Below are 24,429 nucleotides of genomic sequence, written 5' to 3' on the forward strand. Positions count from 1 at the left end.
CTAGAATTAACTCTTAATTGTGCACTCAACAATTTGCAGCAAGGCACAACACGACATGACAGTTCTTGACATTTTCAGGCGGTCCAGCAATTTTATTACTATTTTGCCAAAGCTACTCATTTTCAGTGTTTTTGGAAGCCTCAGCGAGCGACACAAAAGTTGGTTTGTCAAGAAGAATAATCTGCATCTGGGAACGAGCGTCTTATCAAGCGTGCACACATAACTCGCATTTTTTTTCTCCTACACAATGCCATTAAGCCTTGGCAGTGAGAGGAAGGCGATGGAAGCCACCGCAGCAAGCAACATTGCGCTGCAGTTCAACCATGCGCTTCTGATCGCCAGTCGGATCAGACGAGTCCGGCTCGAGGCCCCAGCCCAGAAACTCATTCGTATAGTTGGGCTTGAAGTCGGGGCTCAAAACGCCAAGTCGCTGCCCATACTTGGTGACCTTGCTCCAGTCGCGCTCGACATTCTTCAAATCCTGCGAGAAGTAGGCGTAGCTGCGCTCGAAAATCTTCCAGTTGAGCTGGGAGTTCATGACGGGCTTGAAGTCGACGTACTCCTTCCACGCGCGGTGCGGGTCGGCGAGCACGAAATCAGTGGCCTTTTTGACGGCGCGCATGAAGGCGCGGACCTTGTCGGGGTTCTCGGCGATGAACTTCTCGTTGCCGATGTAGAGGATGGAGCAGAAGCAGCAGCATCCCAGCTCGGCGAGCTCGTCGATGCGCAGCATCTGCACGTCGGACTTGTCGCGGCCCTGGCTGGCGAGCCACTCCTCCAGTTCGACCATTTGCACATTCTCCAGGCCGATGCCGGCGTCGATGTCGCCGTCGATGATGGCCTTGGAGACGTTCATGCCGCAGCGGATGGCGGTGTAGTCGTCGGGCGTGAGGCCGTAGTGCGAGGTGAGCTCGTCGATTTGGATCTTGCCAAACTCGCCGACGTAGCCGATGCGTTTGCCCTTGAGGGAGCGGAAGTCGGTGGTGATGCCGGATTCTTTGAGGTAGACTACGCCGGTGAAGGGTTCGTCTAGGAGACTGCCGATGGAGAGGACGGGAAAGTTGCGTGCCTTGGCCTGTTTTCTGGTCAGGATGGTGGAGGTGTGTGAGTGATTGAGGCGTGGGCTTACAGCGAGGGTGTGAATCATGGCTTTGAAGCCAAGGTCAACTTTGCCAGTGCCGATGATTTCGGTAACATCCTGGTGTTGAGTCAGTATGTGTGTCTGAGATATTGATGATAGGAGGGAGCGTACGCTGGGATCATTTGGCTCCAAGAGAGCGACCTTGATACCCTCTTCCTTGAAGTATCCCTTCGCCTGGGCAAGGTAAAGAGGAGCGTGGTAAGGCGTAGCGTGCCTGTGATGAGAGACAGGTTAGCAAGTGAGCCTTGAGTCTCATCGTCAAAGATGGTCCAATCTTACCAGTTGGTAAGGAAGGTAATCTTATCCGTAGACATTTTGGCGGTTCGAGACAAGAGCTGCGCCAGTTAGTTGGTCTCCGGGGACGGGGAGTACAGAAAGAGTCTTCAAGAAGCAAATCCTTTCGCTGGTATTATCCAGATCAAGTTCACCGGTATTTCTCAGATCAATCATCTCGCCGTGCGGACTCGAGACGCTGGGTAGACACGCATTGCCAGGTTTGACCATTAAAAGCAAGATGGATGTGTGTCAAGCGTCAAGAGCCTCACACGGCAGGAATAAGATTGAACACCCGGTTGCATTCTTGGTTCACTTTACCTCGACCTGATGATAGTTCCATTGCGAGAGACATGATGGGCTTCTCAGACGCTGATGGCGTACCAATCGTACTGCGGTGGTTGTAGAGTTGATCAATGATGGGAGTTATGATTCAGAATCAGGATGAAAGCTGTATGAGAGCAGAGGAGACGAGAGAAATAAATGCCTCTCCAGAACCTTGCTGGCCATTTATATTCCATCAAATTCCGTCAAGTACATGTGCGACTCCGCAGTTTGATCAACCTTGTTCTCCACTGCAGGGCGGGCGAAGCTGTCATGGGCCAATTGTATTGCCAAGATCAGATACCCATACATGTACAGAGTACATCAAATTGGAGGAGGGGTATTATCAGACACTACGTTATTACATCATTGTTTTTGGATGATTGTAGGTTCTCAAAGAAGGGATTGGTGACGATGGGTTGAGTGTGGTTGTGATGAAGCTCCCGTCTCTTTGAATCGCCTTCAACTTTGTCACTTCACAACATTTGAATGATCAGCACAGTAAGCAACACCATCTGCCGATAGGGCTCCGAACATCCCTGGAGTCATCTCCGAGTCTAACATGTTCGAAAACACCAATTGAGTGCCACAATCAGTTTGTCAGTGGGTCAAGTACCGGGAGCGTGATACAATCCCGTCAGTATCCGGATTCCAAACATCACGGACCTTGGTGTATACAAAATGGTGATTCACCAAGATCGCAGACTGTAAACACTTACCTGATGAGAGGTTGAGAATGTACCAAAGTCACAAAGGAACTTGAATTGCCATTAAATCTCGCCAGGAGCTATTTTGTGCCACCCAATGTCTACATAGAATATTTTCCTCACCGCGAACCTGTGGCAAACCCCCGCGTTTATATCATCTCCTTATGCCAACGAGCTTCTTTTTGCCACGACATATTCAGGCAGTATACTCTCTCTTCACGCGGTTTCTAGCTTGTCCCGCGTTGTTCCCGTTGTTCCCATTACCCGCGTTATTCCCCTTATTCGCGTTGCTCCCATTGTTGCCCTTATTCGCGTTATTCCCTTTACCACCTGCGTTGTTCGCCGGTGCCGGACTATTTTGACCAGTGGGCTTAGCAGCAGGATTCGCAGTTCCACTCGGATTCCCATTCGCGAGAAGAGCATTCACGGCTGCCAAGTTCTGCTGCGCCTCGCTGGATCCAGCAGCTTTGTTGGCCTTGACTGCTTCTTGAAAGTCTGCCTGGTTCTTCTTTACCTGGTCCAGCACGGATTTCAAACTACTTCCCGTTTTTACACTGGCAGGAGTAGTGACCGTCTGTTTGGTATCGACTTGCTGAACCACGAAGCAACCGCCAAAGGGGCCAGCCACAGAAGCATTCCGGCAACGCACCGTGCAAATGTTGCCAGTAGAGCCTTGAAAAGAGTAAGCATTAACGCCTGGTACATCGAGATGGGAGTTTTGAAGAGCAGCAGGTATGTCTCTCACCTCCTGTGCAGCTGAGCTTATCTGGCATTTTCACCGTCATGTTGAACGCTTGTGTCTTGACCAACGAGAGGCCGTTTCCCCCGGGCACATTGTTCGTTATATTGAGTTGCTGTTACGTGAGTCAGCAGGGCTCGCTACACCAAAACATGTGTGTGCTCACGTCGAATTTTTCGCCAGAGTTACCAGTCTGATCGACATCACAGACATACGGACCGGCACCGTCCGCATTGACCTGGTGAATCGTGACGGCGAGTTCAGTCCCGGCCTTGACCTGGGTTACTGCATTCTTGGAAATGGCGATTTGAATGTTTTCTCCAACGTCAATGTTTCCCTTGAGTTGAGTGCGGCCGCACTTGTTCACCACGTTGGCGTTGATTTCGGCATCTCGGATGATAGTGGTGTCTTGCTGACATGGGTTTATGGTGATGCAATTACGAGCAACGGCAGGGTCCACTGGCAATTGACTTAGCTACCTGGTATGTTGGCATGGATGGAAGGTTGATTTCTATGCTTACCCTGAAAACCGACGCTTGCTGGAGAGCCAGCAATGCCTTGTACATTGAGGATCACGGAATGGCAGCTGCTGATGGCGAAGAGGTGGAAAGCCCAGAGGGATAAGACTAGGCCGCGCATGTTGGTTGAGAAATAAGACTATGTATGCCCAAAGAAAAAGAAAGAACAATGAATAAAATATTTAGAACAAGCCTACGTCGCCAGGACCCAGGATAAGTTGAAAGGAATGAAGAAAACTGAGTGAATGAGATCGAAGCTGTCCAGTACACTGTGAAGCTGTCGTGATTTGTCCGAATATAAATACACGACGGTGTACAGAACGAGCTCTAAGAAACAGTCAATGATCTAGAGGAGATCTGCTACGATTTTCTTCGCATCCCGGCGGGCACGATGCCTCCTTCCTGGCTCGACACAGAGAAGAGGTTTCATTTCCATCGACCCATGTGCAATGATTTTGCACACTCTGTCAGGAAACTGTAACTCTTGCCTGGAATTATCTTTCCGGGGCCGTCGTATGACTATTCGCCGTTGGGCGAGCATGTCATGCCAACACTCGTTGATACAGGTACACAGCCAACACAAACACCCCATTTCCTCAGAAATGTATCCAGTTTGTTGCCGCAGCACTGTCTGATAGACTCCCTCTCTAACTTATCCTATATCAGTCTATACAGGAATCGCATTGAAGGGAGTTGGGTCAGAAACATCTTGTGCAAAGGTTTCATGATGTACCTTGGGAAATTAATGCAGCCCACTGGTTTTGTTCCACTGGCCCCAATCCGAAAATATGCATGTGTAGACCCCCCAGTCCGAATCGCCCTCTATGGGCTGTCACGGAGTGTTGGTGTCCATTTGTTTTGGACATCCCCCAGAGTTGATCAGTCCAAGCGATTTTGAAGCAAGCGACCTGCGTACGTTTAGAAACCCTGCCAGATAGGAGAGAAAACGGTTTCATCCCAAAATATTCGGAACGTACTGCCGCATATTCTTTCCGATTTCCTGGACGGCGATTTCGATAAGCCACACTGATGATGTCTTGGCAGAGGCAACCTGGCTCACATCTAGTCTGTTTCAGAGACGATCCTCTGGGCATCAACATCATCAATGGGCCTAATAATACCCACCGATCAACTTAACTTTCGCTGTAACCTTTATCACGTAGGATGCTGGAGGAAAGACTATAACAGTTCAAGCAGTGCTCTTGTGACACAACATATGGCTCCTTCGCAAACTACTCTCATCTGTATAAGTCAACGACGAAGCCGAACACACCCACACATAAAGTTTCCCTAACTCTTAGCATTGCTCATACGATTTCATTCTTCTCAAGAAACAGTCTTGGCAGTTTTAAACACCCATTGATGTTCTTGTGAATCATCACTCAATTAGGAGCTCATCGTGAAACCTCCATGACTCGGCGCCGGGTGAATGGACACGATGGCATGCACAGGGGCTCACGTCTACTTGAAATTCGGACACATGTCATGCGAAATTTTCCTAATCGGGTGATTTTTTGTTTCGGAGCCGAGTTGTGGCCACACCGTATGCCAGAGTTGATCGCAAAGTGGCCTCGTTAGACGTGCCACATGGCACCACGTTGGCATTATCAGGAGGCAACCCAACCCGAGTCTGGAGACGTCTTTTATCGTCCTGCTCAAAATATTCCTTCATAATTGTCCTCTCTTGGCGATGCCAGTCCGCCTAAATAGAATCTGGGGCCGCTATCAGTGTGGTTCCAAACATAACGAGTGAGTTCCCATACACGAACATTAAATGCATAGAAACAACTTATGCCATGGATTCATCAATATCTAAAACCTTTGCGGCCATATTGTCACGATTCAACAAGTTCATCCAGTGGTATTCGACGGTGCTAAACCCCCCTTTACACCAGCTTTGGTACGAGCACAGGTTGGAGATATTTTGCAGTTTCAGTTATTTTAAGACGTGCTGCGTTATTCTAAATACATCACCACCGTTGTATGAGTATATACATCTCTATTTCAATTCTTGACCCCCGTCAGCTTGTCATACAAATCACCAAACAACTTACACCGCAAGTCCACGATACTAGCATTCACCGTCCGTATTGGCCTCGTTGCTGGCTTCCAATCATTACCTCTTACACCACTCCCAATCACTCCAAGCATTGGTGCTGTCTCCCACCCAGGCCCTCTACTTGGATCCTTGATAAACCTTGCCCAAGCATTTTGCATTCTCCTACTGAGTTCAGCTTGAAACTTTGTGGCCCCCTTCTTAGGGTATGTGCCGAAAACGAGACCAATTTCCGACGAATGCCAAGCACTGCTATTGCAGAAGATTTCTGTGTTGGGGAAACTCGCGTCAAAGTAGTACCGCCAAGTCTTGATGCCGACTTTCTTATTGTCGTCGGCCAAGGTCTTGGTTGGACACTGCATCGCCATTTCAGTATTGAACATGGCTATTTGCTCAAAACTGTTGGATATCCCATCTGACCCCAAGGGATATAGCCCGAGAATAGAGTCGACGATTTTGTCAGTACTTCCTGGTATTGCACCCTGGATATACTTTCTCGTATCATTTTGCCCCCATACAAAAGTGAGTCCCTCACCAGAGTTTGATCCAATCAACACGGGTACTCTCGCAATGCTTGAATTTGACGCAGTGGAAGCGAGTCTTGCTCTGCGAGGCCATGCAGCCCAGGTTGTGCCATCGTCGTGGGCAGGGCCGAAATAAAGATTCCCACGCTCGATGACGTTCTTAATCTCCGCTGCTGGGATTGCACGGAGACAGTCTAAGGTGTCATTTTTCGGACAGCCCATCTTGTCTGCCAAGGCTATCCACGATCTAGCAGAGTCGCTGCTTGGCGCCAATATAGAGCCCTGACCAGACTGCATGATGGCACCGCGGAAAGGCAGGGGATTCGGGGGCGTCGTGACGAGAACGTCGACACTTCCAGCTCCAGCGCTCTCTCCTGCAATAGTCACTTGTTTTGGGTCGCCGCCAAGGGCTGCAATGTTGCGTTGCACCCAATCCAAGGCAAGTCGTTGGTCTAGCCATCTATCATATTGTTAGAGAATTGTCATGAGATGGGATCTCGTCTCGAACTCACCCCAGGTTCTTATCAGATGCCTTCATGTCAGGGGATCCCGGAAACCCGAACACATTCGTACGATAGTTCGGCGTCACGACAACGACGTCCTGATTGCCTGCGAAACTTGTCCCATCGTACACCGGAAGAGATGCTGTGCCAAAGTCGAATGATCCTCCATATAGCCAGAATAGAACTGGCTTGAGTCTTCTACCAGTCGATGCGGGAGCGTAAACATTCAGGTTTAGGCAGTCTTCGCTCTCGGCTGCTGGTGATGGGGGTTCGTTGAACCATGCCATTAGTCGCTTACGCTTTTCTTCAGGATAGTTAAACTTTTGAATGCACGAGGGCTTGTAGTTGGATGCATCGTATGACGTGTTCCACGGCTCAGGTTTCTTCGGAGGGCTGAAGCGCTGCGGTGGACTGGCAAACGGAATGCCGAGATATTTGTGAACTGTTGCCTTGGATGATGGTTCAACTACTGCTGTCCCGATTATGACGCCGGAGTCGATGGTGGCGGTAGGTCGGGACGGTCTTTCATGATGAGGTGCTGAAAGACAACTGAGGGAGAATAGAGAAAGTGATAAGAGAGCTTTCATTGTTTTGTTGGTGTTGCTGTCTGTGGTGCTTAGAGCCAACGACTACTGGGCCGAATTTCGCTTCTAGAACTTGTCTACTCATGATTCTTATATACCTAGTGCTTTATCATATTTCCAGTCGGCTACTTAAAGAGTATTTGAGTGTGGCTTGTCATTGTCGTCGCATCATGGGAGGCGTCAATGTAACGCCTGACACCGCCTCGGGTAGCATGACGATCCTTGATTCTTGCTAAGATGCTGCCTCTCAACACGGTCGGTCAGCTTACGGCCAAAATTCATTCCATTTTTTACGAAATGAATTCTGCAAATTAGCTCATATATATAAACAAGCACCTTATCCGGCAGAAAAAGTCCTTGCATCGAAAGACGCATGTAAGTGCTGAGACACGCAGCATAGCGGTCGTCAGTTCTACGCAATGACCTCTTCCACGCCACGGTATGAAGGCTCAGGGAAAGCTGCACAGCCAGCATCCGCCAGGAGACCGGACAATGTCATAGTGTACGGAGTACGCGTCAGGTTAAGAGGGCGGGTTAATTAGATTGGGACGCAGCGTATTGCCCATTTCGGATGCCGATCCCTGATGTCAGCACAGCTGCGATTAAGAGTGGTCATGTGCTTACTTTCAATCTATTTCGCAACTACTGCCGGCAGTTGGATGTCATTTCTCTTAGAAATTAGCATAGGGGAGTCGAATTGTGGCACATTTGCCAAGATCCGGAGCACATTGGCGTGTGACGTGGCGGGTGGATTGGGAAAATTTGACTGAAGCATCGTAATTGCGTAGTTGTGCTGAAGGATGCTGTTGTACGTCTAGTCATTATTAGGTAAAGCGGAGTGTATTTACAAGAATGGAATCTGAGCTTCCACAGAGGAAGAGTTTGAGTGTCTTTTGGATGATACAGCTATGCTAGCAATTGGCGGTATTGCCAAGGTTGCTAAGATCGGGGTTAATGATGGCGTGCATATTCATCCATCTAAAGGAGTGTCTCCAACTTGAACGTATTTTATACATGGATGGGCATGGCGTAGTTGCTTGATGATGTGTATCATGGCTACTACGGCTATGAGGCCGTTTCCAGAAACTACACTTTGTCATCGAAATATGACATGTCAAAGAAGATGGTCGTGATGCCAATAACGGCTCAGTAGTTGAATCTCAGGTTACCTCTGACAACAAAGTCAACCCACTTGACTCTCAAACAGGCCTGCCCCTTCAGCTACTGAATAACACTGTGCTATTGACCTGTTCCTCTGAGAAACAAAAACCTTGCATGCATTCATGCCACAAAGTTAATAGCCGCCGATTCCCTTCCCATCATGCTCAAAGAGGACATTCCTCGCGCCGTGTGGAGCCGAAAGAAACGGCCATGAAAAAGTACAAATACCACAACACTGGAAGGATATAGTTAAGACGATTCAGACGTTCCATGTTCGTTTATTCTTCAACATATCAGGTATCTCGTTATAGAATATTACAATACTCTGCGCAATAAGCCTCAGGACCACCCTTGACCCCCGTCCCCATTCCCGTCTCAATCTGTCCCCCAAGAATATTCATCGGAAAACACGGAAGTTTACGAATAATCCCCGTCTTACCCTCCTCCTCAATCTGCGTCGAATTTCGAACCAAATCGATAAGGTTATAATCCTGCTCGTAATCGTCCATCAGCAGTTCCAGCTGTATCTGTTGAACGGGATCCTGCGAGGCCAGCCACGCCGTGATGAGGCAGAGCGGAACATGAGCGGCAGCCAGCGGCCGTCGATGTCTAGCCCTCTCTGATAGCTGGATGACGTCGGCGCAGAATGTGTACCTCTCCGTGGCTAGCAGATCATCAGGGCCAAAGTGTTTACTCATAAAGGCGTTCAACGTGATGGCGATGGTGAGGATGATGCACTGCGCGGCTTGGTAGTGAGTCTGGGCGCGCACAAGTTTGAGAGGCAGAGACGTCGGCGGCCCAATGCATTTTGCTTCGATGGCGTTGTCGCCGAATGCCTTTATCCCAGGATAGTCGGCTCGTATCATTTCGTAGTATGTTTTGATGGTCTCGCTGTTTTCCTTGGGGTTCCATATGAGGTCGGGGATTTTGGAGAGCCATCTCATGTCCACGGAGCGGAAGTTGAGACCCAGCTTTAACGCTGCCTCTTCGTCTTCCTTGGACGATAGGGTGTGTACCTTGTGTATCCATGGCTCCAACTCAATCGCCGGATTGAATATATTTTCGAGAATCTATGCTGACGGTTAGCACGCGCAAAGTCAAGATAAACAGGCAGGAAAACTCACCACCACGACACTAACGGAACTGATGAGCGTTCGCATAAATTCATCCTGCGGCTGCTTATCGACCAGAATCTTGAGCAATTGTGACATGCCCAAGCCATGGCTGGGATGTCGGTCGCCCTTCATCGACAACCACGGCTGCGCAGCCATGACGAGGAATATCGCGCACAACGTCTCGGCCGAGTACGCCGTGTTCTCGTCACTCAAGCTCTTTTGCACTGCATTGAGAGCCCCCACGTACTTCTTGATGGTATTCGCCGACGGTTGCTTGGTGCGCAGGTCTTTGAGGGCGCCGACAAAGGCCGCAGCGGAGGCATCCAGTGCTGCGCTGTAACCCAGACGCTGAGGGAGCTCTTGCATGAATAATCCGAAGCTGAAGATGTCGTAGCGAGGGTCCGTCACGGCCAAAACTGAGCCAAGTGATCCTGCGGTGATGGTGATCTTGTTGCTTGGGACGGTGATGATGGGACCGAACTCTACGGGGCCGGTGGGAGGTGAACGTCTGCTGACTTGGCTGTTGACGATGGCGAATGCGGTAGATTCATCTTGAAACTTGTATCGCTGGCGTCCGGATCCAATGCATCGAATGTTGAGGCGCACGCAGCGGGAACATGAGGGCTTGCCTTGGTCGCACTGGGTGAATCGCAGGTTCGTTAGCTGATGGTATTTGTGATGGTTGATTGAGGTGGCTCTCAACTCGAGATGGCTTCAGGTTGGGAGACGAGATGAAAACTCACCTTTTTCTTCACTTTGCGACAGCCTTCACAGCTTCGCGACGATGGAACTCCAGGCATTTTCTAACACTATGCAGTGTATTGCCTGTTCGGCCTCACATCAATCCAGCGATATCGTCGCGGTGATGATGCGAACTGCAAGATATGACATGCATTTAAAGTTATGGAACAATGGAGATTGAATGCATCATCTCTTCTCGGTGGGGAAACGAAGCAGCTACATTGATGACATGGGCGACCCCAGACATAGCCCCCAAAAAAGACAAGAATAGCCTGCTGTGCTGTGGTGAGCCAAGATATCTATCGTCTTACCAACATGATTAAATCAGGCCATGACCAGGTTTCCTTGGATGAAGCTTGATTCGTCGTAGGAACGAGGGCGACAGCGGCGGAGATTCGGTCGCGCCACTGAACGGCGGGAAAGCGCCGAGATCAACTTGAACTTGCCTTGACTTGACTTGACGTCTATCGAATCAAATTGTAGTCAAGCGAATTAAGGCTTAGATTTACGTGGCAAACCGGTTGAGGCTGGGGTTGTTTGTAGGGCTTAAACTGTGCTGACGTTGGGCCAAGGAAGTCAAGATCGTCGGTGGCGCCAACATCAAGAGAGATTCATGGTTTTGATTGGAAGCGCCGAAAATGGCCTATTTTGGATTCAAGGCTTTAGACATCGGGCAGAGATTGTTTCATTCACGCTGAGTTAATGCTTGATGGGAAACATAGCCATTGATACGAGGTTATACTTGGCGAACAGTTCAACTAGCCCATTATCTCCTTGACATGTGAATACACAAATATGTCGTCAGATACCGCCCTGTCAATGTTGCATAGCATCCGGTAACACCACCGAACACATCTGATGTTTAACCTGTACACAAACCCAGCCAACGCTTACTCCCCAGAAACCACATATACATATGCTCGCATAACACGACGGTCACCCCAATCCGCAGCATGACGGCTGTTCAATCTTTTTATATACTCATTCTATGTACTTCAATTTACTCTAATCTAGGCAATCGCTCGCCTCATCATCTTTACAAACTACCACGCCATCTTGCCAACAATACCATCCGGCCAACGCCTAACCCAGAACCGCCTACCCTCATCAAGCAAAATGATAAAAAGACCAAACGTAAACGGCAAAAACCAATGCTCCACAGGAACACCCGCCGTCTGGATGATAGGCTGCAGCGAAGGAGGGTACAGCCAAATCACCGCCATGACCAAGGCAAACACAATGGCAGGGAATAGATACCAGTTCTGCGTCGCCTTGTTGAACAAGGGAGGATGCTGAAAGATGCTGAGTCTCCGTGTTCTAGTGGCCATGAGGTTGAACCACTGCATCACCACCAAGGTCACAAAGTAAATGGATGACGCCTCGTTCAGCTTTTGGTTGTAGTATTCTTGAGTAACGTTTGGGGGCAGCTGGCCGAAGCTGAACCACAGGTCTTTGAAGGCAATGCCCTGTCGTTCCAAGTACCAGTATGACATGGCGAAGGAAGCAAGCGTCTCGAGGACACCGATGATTCCGTAAGCTTGAAATATTAACTGCCAATTGACTAGGCGGTCTTTCTTGACGTTTCTCGGTCGTCGGAGGAGAACGTCCGCTTCGGGCTTTTCGTATGAAAGAACAGTTGCGGCTGCACAATCGGTAAAACAGCTGTAGTATGTTAATACAGGTGTACAACTTGCCCTTCAATTTAATGAGGGTAGCTTACCAAATGATAATCATGAGGAAAGAGGACAAAATCTGCGGCAGGCCAAACACGACGGATGTCATGACCGGCCAGAATTCCGAGAAACTACCCGCAGGGAGCAGATATGCGATAACCTTGACACGCAACTGTTTAGCATTTCTTCCCATTCCATTGGGCAACAAAAGTTACTCACCTTTTTCAAATTGTCAAACACCACTCGCCCGTACTGAACCGCCACCACAACCGAGGAAAACGAGTCGAGCAACACCATGTCGGCTGCTTCCATAGCAATATCAGATCCACTGCCCATCGAAATACCAACATCAGCTGCTTTAAGAGATGGCGCGTCATTTACACCGTCGCCAGTCATGGCAACGACGTTTTGCTTCTGGTACTCCCGGACAATACGCAGTTTCTGCTCCGGCGTAGTTCTGGCGAACACCACCTCGTCATATTCTGTCAGAATAGTCCACTGGTGGTCGGTCAGTGTTGTCAGCTCAGGACCACTGATGACTAGGGCCCCTCGCTTGCCAGCAACCATCTTTTCATCTTCGGTGTCGTCAGAGCTGGACGCAAATTCTGTCGCTGCAGATCTCTCGAGGCGGGATACGCCGTCGACGTGGAGGCATGTAATGATGCCAGCTTCTCGTGCAATGGCCAGTGCTGTCAATGCAAAATCACCAGTAACCTAAGGACATAGTTAGTTCTCTATGTAAATGACCAAGTCCGGGAAAGGGGGGTGGATGGACGTACCATGGCAATTCTGATACTGGCACCGCGGAGTGTGGAAACAACTTCCCGGATTTCTGGTCGCAAGGGGTCGACAATCGCCACAAATCCAACGAGAACCAGTCCACCCTTTGACTCCTCCATAACCGACGGCTCGTAGTCTGCAGTATCTTCAATTCTACCACTCTTGACGAGTTTTCGCGCCAACAAGATGCAGCGCTTCCCTTGCGAAGAATACATGTTCTTGATGTGCTCAAATGTAGCCTTGGCCTCCAAGGTAAGCTCAAGCACTTCTCCTGTAGGCGCCAGGTAGTATGAACATCGTTCGATGAGGACATCCGGGGCGCCTTTAATGGTCAACAGTCTAAGGAAAGTCAGTCGGTTTTCGATTTAAGAACCAAGTTCGGATATCTTACAGGTCCTTGTTCTCGAACTGGCTGGCATCATCAGCAGGTAGTGTCCGATCCAACGCCTCAGGTCTGCTAATAGTGAAGCATCGAATCATAAACTTGTTCTTGCTGTTGAATGCCAGTTCGAAGACTCGTTGCCAGCATGATCGGAAATACGCAATGTTCCCCTGAGCCACAGCCTCTGAGAACTTCAACACTGCAGTATCAGTTGCGTCGCCAAAGACATTCCTTTGTTCAACGGGGACCTCCGTTTGGGAAGCGTCCATTTCCGCCCCATTACACAAGGCACCTAGAGCGGCGAGCTGTCCAAATGTTTTGGAGGGATCCGATTTCTCATTGACATTGCCAGCTCTCATGGTTTCGCGCAGTTGCTCCATTGTGAGGTTTTTCGACCCGACCGAGCAATCCGTTACCGCCATTTTGCCCTAGTTGCAATATTAGACACGGGGCGAGCTTTCTACGTAAATTGAATTGCCCTACCTGAGTCAGGGTTCCGGTCTTGTCAGAGCAAATAACGGAAACAGAGCCAAGGGTTTCTACAGTCTTCAGTGACTTGCAAAGGACCTTGTTCTTTCTCATCAAGTTGGCGGTGATGGTCAACCCAGCCGTGATAGCAATAGGGAGCCCTTCTGGGATGAATGCCACAGCAACACTGACGCAGCTGACAATCAGGGACGGCACGTTGATGAAATCAGGATGATCTCGTCGTAGCCACGCGGCCCTAGAAGGGAAAAACACGACGGTTAGCACTATTCACGTACTGTAGCATGGGAACCTACCAAATAATGACAACAGCAATGATCATGGTGAACATGATTGCGCAAATGAAGCCCACAAAGTATAAAACCTCCCTCTCAAGTGTTGTCATCTGAGTCTTTGGCTCGTTCGTCAAAGTCGCAATGCGACCAAAGACGGTTCGGTCGCCCGTCGCCACAACAAGGCCAACAGCCGATCCAATAATGCAGTGGGTTCCTTGCAGACCAATGTTCTGAGTTTCCAAATAGTTGACATCCGTGTGATCAACCGTTCCCGCAATGGGACGCGATTCTCCAGTCAGAACGGACCGGTCCAGTTTCAGGTCAGACGACACTTCGATAAAGCGCAGGTCAGCAGGGAGCTTGTTTCCGGCCTTGACGGTAACCAGATCTCCCGGAACAAGATCTTCAGCCTGGATGTGAACCAATTGTCCATCTCTTGTTACATTGCACTGCTCAGGGAGCATATCTTTGATCGAGGACATGACGCGTGATGTTGACCAATCCTGGAACATGGTGAAGGCAGCTTGAATAAAGAAAACCGCCAAAAGAACAATTGCCAGTGCCTGTTTTAGGAATTATCATTAGCGCTGTTGAAATCGCAAGGCATGGCAGTGACTTTGAATTTGCTTGCATACCAAGTTGGCGAGCTGGGGCGGATTCCCAAGAGGCTTCCATGATACAAAGACTAGAATACTGCCAACAAGCAAAACGCCTCCAAATCCTTTGAAAAAGTATCCGATAATCGTCAGTATTCGATTTGTTTTAGGTGGTGATGGCGCGTTTTTGCCATATTCTTCAAGTCTTCTTTTGGCCTGGGTCTCTGATAAACCGTCCCGTCCGGAAGTTACGAGCCGCTCGGTGACTTGTGCAGCCGTTATCGTGTGCCATTGAAGGTCGCTAAGGTCTGTCGAGTCACAGAGATTAGAATTGATTCCATTTCGGCAATGTGTAACTGGAAAGAGGCTCACCCTTGGCTGCAACTTCGCTGGCCCGTTCCAACTCTGCTCGTTCCTTGCCCTTTGATTCCTCTATTTGGAACGAACTTATGGGACCATTAATCATCTGCTTCTCAGACACAGATCCCTTCAAGCAACTTACACAGTGCGGTACTGAATAGGCAAAGTAACGGCAGGATCAACTGTGGCTCTGCCATGAATGCTCCGTATGGCGAGAGAATCGGTAGAGTTGGCACGACTAAGTCCAGGTCTAGAACGACTCCTACGGCGGCCATGGCCTTCTTCCTCGTCTCTCCAGCGAATTCGATCCGCCGCCTGCGAATCCGCAGGTTTTTCAGTCGGCATGGTATGTGATGATGGCCAATGGCTCTCAGTCCAAGACAGATGGAGACGACACGGAACAAGAAGAAAAAGAATAGAAAGAAGCAGTGAAACCAGAAGAACAATTTGAGACACAGAGCGGGTTTAAAGGTCAAGCAAGATGGTCCAAGTTCAACACCATAAGGGATCCAGAACTTTGCAAAATTTACTGTATAGAATGCACGGCTACAGAAACATGTGTGCGATCTGCAGGTTGGCCATATCACATTGCGGATTTATCCTCTCAGCCAAGCGCGGCAAGGAATTCTGTGACCGAAATATTCCTAATTTAGTTCTATGGGAATTCTCCGTCGCAATGAAAACAATCATTTCACACATTTTTTTCTCACCTGGCCGCTTTGTGGTGACAGGTTTGCTGGGCACAGCTACCTCCATTTCGGCCACTGCTCGTCGCTTGTTGTACAACAAATAGAAATCACATGCGGATTGGTTGGTTCAATATTCGGCCGGGGCTCGACGAATCTGCCGTCATCATCCACCGCCATTGTAATTCCTGCGGCACCAAGTATAGCCCCAGGGGTGTGTGTAAACGAAGGACCAGGAATGGATGCAATAAGGCTTGTGTCAGGATCCCATTTCCCAGCAATACTCGCCTTCGGGGAAATGTGATGCACCTTGAATCGTTTCATACTAAACAGTAGTTTCCGACCGTGACAAGTTGAACTAACTTTTTCAAAATTGCCTCGTCCAAGATGAGTATAGAGCGAGGAAATTACAGTGGATGCCAAAGAGGCGGAGCGTCGATTCTGTGGAAGACGAGAAGGGGTGAGTGTGAGTGTGAGTGTGAGCGTGTGCGTGAGTGTGTGCAGAACTGTAGTTGACTTGTAAGTGTGAGTGCGAACTCGAGGATGAGCGTAGCTCCAAGTCTTCCAGTAACAGAGGGTAGGTATTTGTGGTGTAACTTCCGCAACGCTTTCAGAGAAGGCTATATGAGCGATATATGTGTGAGGAACCTCCTCCATGCTCTGTAGGGAGATGGCAGCGCGGTGTAGGCCACCAGTTTGGCCACCAGTTTGACCGCTGAGGCCACTAAGGGAGTGGGAACACTGAGACCAATCGTGCACCTCGGGGGATTTGTATCCGGTGTTGGGGCTGATCGGCGAGGTCTGGTCAACTGGTCTACTCTGGTGGCAGTTTTAGGATAGCCGCGTTATTCAGCCCTCCTGGCAGGCTCTTGGCCTACCGTGGATAGACAGACATGGCCGGCCACGAGACCATCTGGGACAAAACTGTGCTGCGTAAGAAATACAGGACCTGACAGTCCATGTCTGATGTTTCTCCTCAGGTCTAGCCTGGCCTCAAGGATTGGTGTGGTATGGCTCCAGTCTCCCATGTGCGCCATGAGGTCCATCTCCTCGATTAGGACCTGGCATCGTTTTGGCGTGTTTGGACTTCATCAACCACCCCCCAGCCCCAGGAAGGACGAGAATAAATTGGAGACCACCGCGTGAGAAGTGATGCGTTCTCCATCCATCCATAGCCGGCTCTCCTTGACTTCTGGGATCCCCTCCCGCCATCTCACTTCTCATGCTCTTGGCATTGACCACGGGCCATGCGACAGCAGGCATTGCAATTGCCAATGTCGTCATTGTACAGCATCACACAGAGCTGGGAGAGCTCCTCTACCAACGACAATTTAAGCCAGGCTCCATCCAAATGGTGGAGTGCAGCAGTTTGAGGCAGGGTCCCTGATTCGGATCGGTCCCGAGCGAGGCCTCCCAAGACATCCTTGACGGATGGCATTGCTTGGCCTTTGATTGACCGAAACACGCTGCCTGCCATCATGACAATCAATACACACAGATTGACCCTTCATGCATCTCAAGTTAACCTCGAGAGCTTTGACCACATCCTACTTTGCTGGAGTTGCCTAGGGCTGGACATGATTTTGACGCACCATGCCTCGTTTGCTCCGTAGTTTATCGTCAATTGATCGATCATATGTGCCCCATACTTCATGAGAACGAACTTGCAGCTGAATATAGAACGAGAGTCCCGGCGTGAAATGTGGCTTAATGGAGTCGCAGTTAGAGACAGATGGTCAGTGTGAGTGTCACCATCACCGTAAGCGTAAGCGTCAGCCTTTTGTCATGGGGCTGCTCAAACATCGTTCGGGAGTAAAAAAATTATACGTCCTCGAACCGAGAACATCGCCAACTTGATTGAGGCATTTGTCGAATTTGTGGTTCGGTGTCCAATTTCTCCAATGGCGTCAATGTTGTCAGCGGCCAATTCTTTTCCTTTAATTCTGTTGGTAACGCAATGACGACGGAAGCCGCTAATTGCTCATGGCTGTAATATATAAGGCATATGACTGACTCCAGTTGTGCGATGCCAATCAGCCCGGTTAGGTCAGAGACCTGCTTCTGTAGCCCTGGGGGGCTACGGTTCTTTTGAGGGCCTAGCAACGGCAAAAGATGGAGCAGGTTGGATCCGATGAGAAAATGGGCGAGTCTGGATCCAAGTTAGGGGATGTGAATGGAGCTCAGAGTGCTCGCAAACGGCAGAAATGTGTCCACAAGCCCACAGTGCATGTGGATGAGGTGTTATTGTTTCGTTATAGTACTGTACCTGAAGCTGCTTTTTCTAGATTTTTTTTTTTTTTTTTTTGGGCATCTTGTGATGATTCCTGGTTGATAGACAGGTTTAATTGTGGCTGGGCCCATTTCGTGTTCCCTTCATGCCCCGATTTTGGTATTTCGTCCGCCGTTGAGCGGCTGCCTTGTACCCACCATGCCATGATGTTTGGAAATGTCTGTATCGTCGCAACGAACGGTGCGGTCAGAGCGTGGTCCGGGGCCCTCGCACGCCGTGCCCGCCGGAGACGAAAATGTAACTGTGGTGTTTCGATTTGGCAATGAATCAGATTGGTAGGCGCTGAGGATGGATGGATGGGTGGGTGTGTGGACTCGATGGCGCAGGTCAATGGACGGCATGATGCTGTGTACTCTCGACCGTGTTTCTCCCAGCTCTGCATTTTTGGTGACTGTTGTCCATGAAGCAACATTACCCTTGGGCCCGTTTTTGCATCCGATCCTCTGGTTGTATTGAACCTTCTAGTGCTGGTCAAAACACGTAAACGCCAGCTCCGCCGCATCCAACTGTCGCGCCATGTCGTCGAAATATCGTCAAATCGGATCTGCTCTTGCAGACAAGTCCCATGTTGACGCTAAGACTGAGCCAGTATCCCGCCCGTGTCATTCACTCATCGGAGTTTGGCCCTTGGCGCTAAACAAATGCGAAGACAGCAGACGCACACGCCTCAAGCGGTGCATCAAGGCAAATGCAAAGCACTGGACAGACAGCAAAGCGACGCAAAGCACCTTGATGTGGTGATGCATCCCGAGGCACCTGATGCGCTGTTGATCCCAGATTGTCCCCTTGCTGCACCACCCTCTTGTCTGTGCCTCTGCTTCCTGTGCTTCCCCGGCCCCAGTCACAGACCCAGCTCATGCTGGTGGCTGATGCCAGTTGCGGTGTGCAAGACGCTCAGTCCCTGCTCATCCCACTTTCATTCCCACACCCCGACCGCATCCACTGAAATCAAATGCGTTTGCTGATCTCTCTGGCTCCAGGGCTGCGAAACAAAATAAAACATTGAGGCGAAGGATGGACAGACCAGACAGCACAGCACGGAGTATGTACAATAATAAACCGTACATAACCCCACGTATCTGCATGTACTTGCCCACCTTGTTAGTTTGGTTGCTCCTTCCTGTCGTTTCGTTTATTTGCTTTCTAAAAAGCTACCTTGGTACTTTGAATGAATAGCTTGCACCAGATTGGCTGTTCTGCTTGAGACTGCTCCTCCGAACCCGTGCTTCTTGCCCTTTTTGCCCTCCTTGCCCTGCCTCCAATTCTCTTTTTCCCTGCCCCCCTTCCCAACTTCCTCTTACATCTCTTCTCCTTCCTCCTCAAAACCTGCAAGTATTTGAGGCATCGAGTGGCCGCATCCCATCTCTTCTCTTTTCACCCATTATCTGGCCATTTCAATCATCAGTCCGGGCCACCATGGCCGACTTGACTGTTCTCTAACATTTGCTTTTGCCCAAGGCTTCTTCGTCGTTGGTTATTCTCTAAGTTACAAGGCCCCCTACCTGTCCTGCACTGCCTGTCCTCCTTGTCCACACCCCTAGCTATCATCCCAAACCATCCATCCAAGCTCAAACTGCAAGCTGTCTATAAAGAAGACCCTTCCTGAAGAGCCATATATATCGCACCCACCCCAAATGCCTAAGTATACCGAAAAGGACTTGCAAGAAGCCGTCCGTGAAGTTCATCAAGGTACTTCACAACGGTCAGCTGCTAAGCGATGGCACATCCCGCGAGCAACGCTGCAAGACCGACTCAATGGCGGTATTTCCCATGCCGAGGCCCATGAATGTCGACAGCGCTTCTCGCGTCAGCAAGAGAAACTGCTGTCTCGCTGGATTTTCCATCTTGTTGCCCTTGGGGTTCCTCCAACTCAGGGACAGTTTGAGGAATTTGCCAGCCGCATCTTGGTCGTACATGGAGACAGCCAGCCTCTAGGCAAACATTGGGTTCAAGGGTTTCTAAGACGAAACCCTGAGGTGAAATTAGTCAAAGGTAAGCTAGGCACAGACTTAGTAATAAACTGCGCTTCTCATACTGCCTTCCCCGTGTCCGGAGCAAAATGTCTGATGAGCAGTCGAATCAATAGGGTATCTATTTTCTTCCCAGTCGTCAGAGCCTGGCGACACTCTTTGCAGTTCGTCATCACACCAGTCCAGACGCGTACAACTTCAGGAGCCGGCATGCACAGCAACACAACTATTAGAAGGGCAGCAACTACCAACAGAGAATGATTTTCGTGAAGAAGCCACAGCAACTTGGGACTCCTACTCTTACATGGATCACGATCCAGAAATGCTATTCGACGGCGAAACCTTGGATATTCCCGGATGGATCGAGCCATCCGGACCATACCTCGAAGAATACGCCTTCGCTATTCAAGACTAATGACTTACGATCACCATGAACCGTTTTCGCGCACCAGTTTTCTGTTTCTTTTTATTCGAGGCGTAAAAGACGGCGCTAACCCCGTTCGGCGATGAATCAAGCTGCATTTCGCCTTTCACGAAATGCCCAGACGAAGCTGGTTTTCCAGCTGTGACATCTACATAAGTCACCGCGCTCTTTCGTGGGCTGACTAAAGAGACACTCTCAGCAAATCTTGCCTCCGCAGAGGAGGATATGGGATTAGCTGGTGAAATCTTTAGCCGTCTTAGCGTTAGTAGTGTAAGGCTGCAAGCTGCTGACAGCCGATATCAACTTCTTCGCAATCTTACATTTGTCAAGGGCAGTGTTCATCAAGGAGGAGTTGCGGCGCAGCATGTTAGGCAGTTTTTGGTTTGAAATAACAGTGCAGGCTTTGATCTCGTGCTGTGTGCCAATGTGACTGTTTTGACGTGACTCGCAAGTAGCTGGCAGCGAATTTGCCAAACTCCAGCACCCATTCGAACAGCGTCTATTCGACCGTATTCAACAACAGAGAGCGTCACAGTGACATATTCCATTACTACCACCGAAATCTCGAAGAAAATGATAAAGACACCCCACTAGTCAATATCGTAGGCCAATGGTTTTACACCATGCTCTCTCTATTTTCCTAGTCTGTTGCTACATGCAGGCTCGTCATTCACCACGGGGTTCTCGGCCGCTTGGCCTCATGGGGTCTCATGTTCTGTCATCAGGGGTCCTTGCGTGCCTGGCTAGCTACCCGATCGAACCGGATGCTCGGGAGTTTTATCAACTCCCCGGTATCAAAGATGTGATTTGCATCGTCATGCACGAACAGGGTCGCCTGGCGTGAAGTTATTTACCCGGTAGCTCTAACGGCTCGCGTACTTCAAGGTTCTCTACGCTTTCGAACCCGGCTTTTGCCACTGTCCTTGGTGTTTATTGATCTTGATCGTTTTCATGGGATGTTGATTAAAAGGAATTGTAGCTTCGGGTCAGGTTTTGCTATGTCTTACGGATTATCGTTTGGCAGATGTGTGGTCTGTTAGAGGATATAACGATGATTTTATCGGTGCTGTTCGTAACGAACAAGATTCTTATTGGTCTGGGTATCCTTGTGCCTTGTAAGTCATATGTGGATGATGCCAACTATTATCTTTTCAAGACTGGTAAGTTCCAATCACAGGTGTGTTCGTCAAAACTGATATGAGATAGAGGTGAAGCGTCCAACCACCGTCCGCACTTCATACGCCTGTTTCACTCAATAAAATATCATGAGCATGTCAGCGGATAATAGTGTATGTTTACCCTTATTTTTATTCCTGTTTGTTTCTTTACTACACACGCCAGCGGAGAGAAAAATGTTCAGTCAGGTTAAATGTCCTACCCTAGACCTCCAATGCCGTCTTGAAATGAGCCCGAATTATAGGGTAGCTTCTCAATTTTGTGGTTGCGGGTATTTGTTTACGGATTTGTCATTTGCGAAAATATTGATCAACTTGGGAGACGTCAACTTTCACTCAAGAAGAAAAGTCAACGTGTTATTGCTTTAACTGTGGGATGAAGAGCGGCCAGCAATTCTACCCCTTGGCTCGCTGAGAGCCTTCATGGCGTTTTGGTCTTGCAATACCAGCCTGTTTGGCAACCGCATCTCAAGCTTAAGCCAACTGGTCGACACGGAAACGAGTTGGAGCATGCGGATACGGTGATCTAAATTGTTCATAGCTGCTCGCATGGTCGTAGTGCATGTCTTCTGCGCAGACTACTAGGCTGATTGTTGAAGTAACTGGGTTCTAGTCATAAATAGACCCAAAAGTTTTGCGCCATGGAAACTTAAACACATCAATTGTGAAGAATCACACTTGTCAACATGCCAAAATTTGTACTTCACTGGATTCGTCGGGATGGTTACCCTACAGACTTGCCATGGACTGGCATTGGTGGGATCGAAATCGGAGCGAGTAAGTTCCAACGGCTGCGGAATCCAGAACTGTAAAACGTGTAAGTTGGCTCCATCACCATTACTGTTGAAGCAATACTCCAAAATATTCTGTCAGCTGCTGCGCATGCGTGGTCGAGTATGTTGATCTCAGTTTTACCAAGGCGTCAATCGCTCGAGCTTCCCGTACACGTGCGGTAGTTCGTGAAGGAAAAGAGGCTCATCGAGTGCCAGAAATATGTAATTCTCCTCGCCCGAGAGTTAAATGGCGCATCAGAATAAAATATTTAGCGTCGCTGTGGATGTCAATTTGATGTCGCATTCGGTCCGTCTTCGCCGTTTGAAAAGAGCAGTTCTCCAATACACCTTTGCCCATGTCATTCAACCGACATTGGTGAAATATGGCCGACCAACTATTGACAAACCAAAGTAATCGATGAAGAGAGGGCCCTTACCAGTCAATATTACGCCCCAATGATCGAGCATGACGTGACCACAGTCGCCAGTAGCTGGACACGATTCGTGGCTCACCGAGTCGCGCCGAGCCCGGCGACCAGACCAAATCAATATTTGCTGGGGAACGAGGCACAGAAAATGCCTGGGCGATGAGGGCAAAATAGAGTTCTAATCAATACCAGATCCGGGGAAACCCCAGATGTTTGCTGGATACGGAGAGTTTATCACCCCATGGAGGTAATTACTAGTACTTCTCGGTGTGGAATGCTGATAAGAAAGTCTTGGCAGGAATGGGATGTTCTCTTGAAACCGACGTCACCCAAACAATCACACACCTTTGGCTCGATCGGGTCAACCGGCAGGCTTCTTGGCGCCACGGTGCCACGAGGTGTCTGAGAGCGGGATGTTGCAATGCTTTGTTTCTTCGACAACCAGTCCGAAAGGCGAGATGGTTCCAATCTGCTGACAACTCGACGGGAGGGAGCAAACTAGCACCCATGTCTCATTGTATTGTTCTGTTCATTCAGTGGGGAAATGCCGTCTGGCCGAGTTGTACCAACGCTTGAGGAGGAACCACGGGGCTGTTGGAACCAGTTGCATGTGTCGAGTAAGTATTTCTGTTTGAAGACAGATTCTGCCGGGTTTGAAATTGGATCCCACAATTATTGCTTCGTTTCTCGGCCACACTCGTCAGGTGGCGTCGGCGTGGGTATGCAATTCTTGTATGTATCGCGGCCCACAAGCAAAATACAGCATCAATCCTCCGAAGCCTTGAACGGCTTGTTGGGTCGAGGCATTGCGACCGTAGCTCGTTCAACCGGAAGAGTGGGAGCGAAGCCGGCGGCATGCATCGCATGGCATAGCATGGCATAGCATGGCATGCCATCACATCACATCACGTCGCGTCGGAGACTGACCGTTTGACGCGCGCCCGGAGGCTTACCGGAGACGAGTACCACCGAGAATGAGCTGGCGGCTAATTGAGTGCTGGCCGTTTCGACATGCACAGCTCATGCAGGACGGCTTGGAAATATTACAGTCCTCGCCGAGCCCCCATGGATGAATTGTTCGGACCGTCTTGATTAATATTGGATCTTTGCTGTAAGCGCGACCAACGTCCATTTGGTCAGCGAGGCCCAGACTAGTGACGGCCGTATTACTATGTGCATATGTACGTATGTAGGCCTTATGTATTGACCCTTGATAGATTCGAATTCGGCCAAAAAGTTCTAGCTTATCCAGAGTCCCGGTTAGCGGCTCATTGTGTCAGCGTTGGGTCGTACTCAACATGATGAGTGTCCTGGAAAAGGCAACCCACGGCAAGGCGCACCAGCCAGGGGATTGTGTAACGTCTAATCGTGGTCAAACGCAACCACACCTGTTGTATATGGTGAAGCGTGATTGATTATGCTAGATAACGTTTCGGGGATTCAAGGACATTCCGCCAATAGTCATGGAAGTCGCAACCAACACAGGGCAGTACCCAAGTGCTGGTGGTGGCGGTTCCGTCCAATGGAAGTACGCCAGCAGCTTGTGTTCACTGATGGCCTTTCGGTTTTCGGGGCAGTAAAGCCATCCTGGCGATGAATACGGGTCGAGTCGTTCCATACAAGATTTGATGGCTTTCTAGACAATGAACCGATGGCGAGATTTGGAAGCCATGTTTGCGGCTCTGGTAAGCCACCTTGACGAGAATGATTTCAAATTCCCCACTAACAATAACAGTTTCAGTACG

The 24,429-nt window shown here is 49.5% G+C and overlaps 6 protein-coding genes across 6 annotated transcripts; 1 reads left to right on the top strand and 5 right to left on the bottom strand.

The window, feature by feature from the left end:
- Nucleotides 1-253: 253 nt before the first annotated feature.
- Nucleotides 254-1,455, bottom strand: VFPPC_01242 (pyrimidine precursor biosynthesis enzyme THI11; the record flags this gene model as incomplete). The annotated part of the gene is made up of 4 exons (XM_018281105.1): nucleotides 254-1,075; nucleotides 1,130-1,198; nucleotides 1,253-1,355; nucleotides 1,421-1,455. 4 exons carry the CDS (start codon nucleotides 1,453-1,455, stop codon nucleotides 254-256), a joined length of 1,029 nt encoding a protein of 342 aa, XP_018149637.1.
- A 1,186-nt stretch (nucleotides 1,456-2,641) lies between these two features.
- On the bottom strand, nucleotides 2,642-3,823 carry VFPPC_01243 (hypothetical protein; the record flags this gene model as incomplete). The annotated part of the gene is made up of 4 exons (XM_018281106.1): nucleotides 2,642-3,117; nucleotides 3,191-3,299; nucleotides 3,351-3,643; nucleotides 3,706-3,823. 4 exons carry the CDS (start codon nucleotides 3,821-3,823, stop codon nucleotides 2,642-2,644), a joined length of 996 nt encoding a protein of 331 aa, XP_018149638.1.
- Nucleotides 3,824-5,706: 1,883 nt separating this feature from the next.
- VFPPC_01244 (carboxylesterase hlo) lies at nucleotides 5,707-7,372 on the bottom strand (the record flags this gene model as incomplete). Its single annotated transcript, XM_018281107.1, has 2 exons — nucleotides 5,707-6,742; nucleotides 6,795-7,372. 2 exons carry the CDS (start codon nucleotides 7,370-7,372, stop codon nucleotides 5,707-5,709), a joined length of 1,614 nt encoding a protein of 537 aa, XP_018149639.1.
- A 1,463-nt stretch (nucleotides 7,373-8,835) lies between these two features.
- VFPPC_01245 (H/K ATPase alpha subunit) lies at nucleotides 8,836-10,445 on the bottom strand (the record flags this gene model as incomplete). Its single annotated transcript, XM_018281108.1, has 3 exons — nucleotides 8,836-9,600; nucleotides 9,655-10,284; nucleotides 10,389-10,445. The coding sequence occupies 3 exons, from the start codon at nucleotides 10,443-10,445 to the stop codon at nucleotides 8,836-8,838; spliced, it is 1,452 nt and encodes a 483-aa protein (XP_018149640.1).
- A 984-nt stretch (nucleotides 10,446-11,429) lies between these two features.
- On the bottom strand, nucleotides 11,430-15,283 carry VFPPC_01246 (Na/K ATPase alpha 1 subunit; the record flags this gene model as incomplete). The annotated part of the gene is made up of 10 exons (XM_018281109.1): nucleotides 11,430-12,048; nucleotides 12,107-12,219; nucleotides 12,279-12,773; nucleotides 12,839-13,178; nucleotides 13,231-13,649; nucleotides 13,705-13,945; nucleotides 14,004-14,545; nucleotides 14,618-14,886; nucleotides 14,951-15,024; nucleotides 15,081-15,283. The coding sequence occupies 10 exons, from the start codon at nucleotides 15,281-15,283 to the stop codon at nucleotides 11,430-11,432; spliced, it is 3,315 nt and encodes a 1,104-aa protein (XP_018149641.1).
- Nucleotides 15,284-19,548: 4,265 nt separating this feature from the next.
- On the top strand, nucleotides 19,549-20,299 carry VFPPC_13032 (SNF2 superfamily RAD5 protein; the record flags this gene model as incomplete). Its single annotated transcript, XM_018290809.1, has 2 exons — nucleotides 19,549-19,906; nucleotides 20,001-20,299. 2 exons carry the CDS (start codon nucleotides 19,549-19,551, stop codon nucleotides 20,297-20,299), a joined length of 657 nt encoding a protein of 218 aa, XP_018149642.1.
- Between the last annotated feature and the right edge of the window lie 4,130 nt (nucleotides 20,300-24,429).

The sequence above is a fragment of the Pochonia chlamydosporia genome, chromosome 1, assembly GCF_001653235.2.
Source record: "Pochonia chlamydosporia 170 chromosome 1, whole genome shotgun sequence".
NCBI classification, from domain to species: Eukaryota; Fungi; Ascomycota; class Sordariomycetes; order Hypocreales; family Clavicipitaceae; genus Pochonia; species Pochonia chlamydosporia.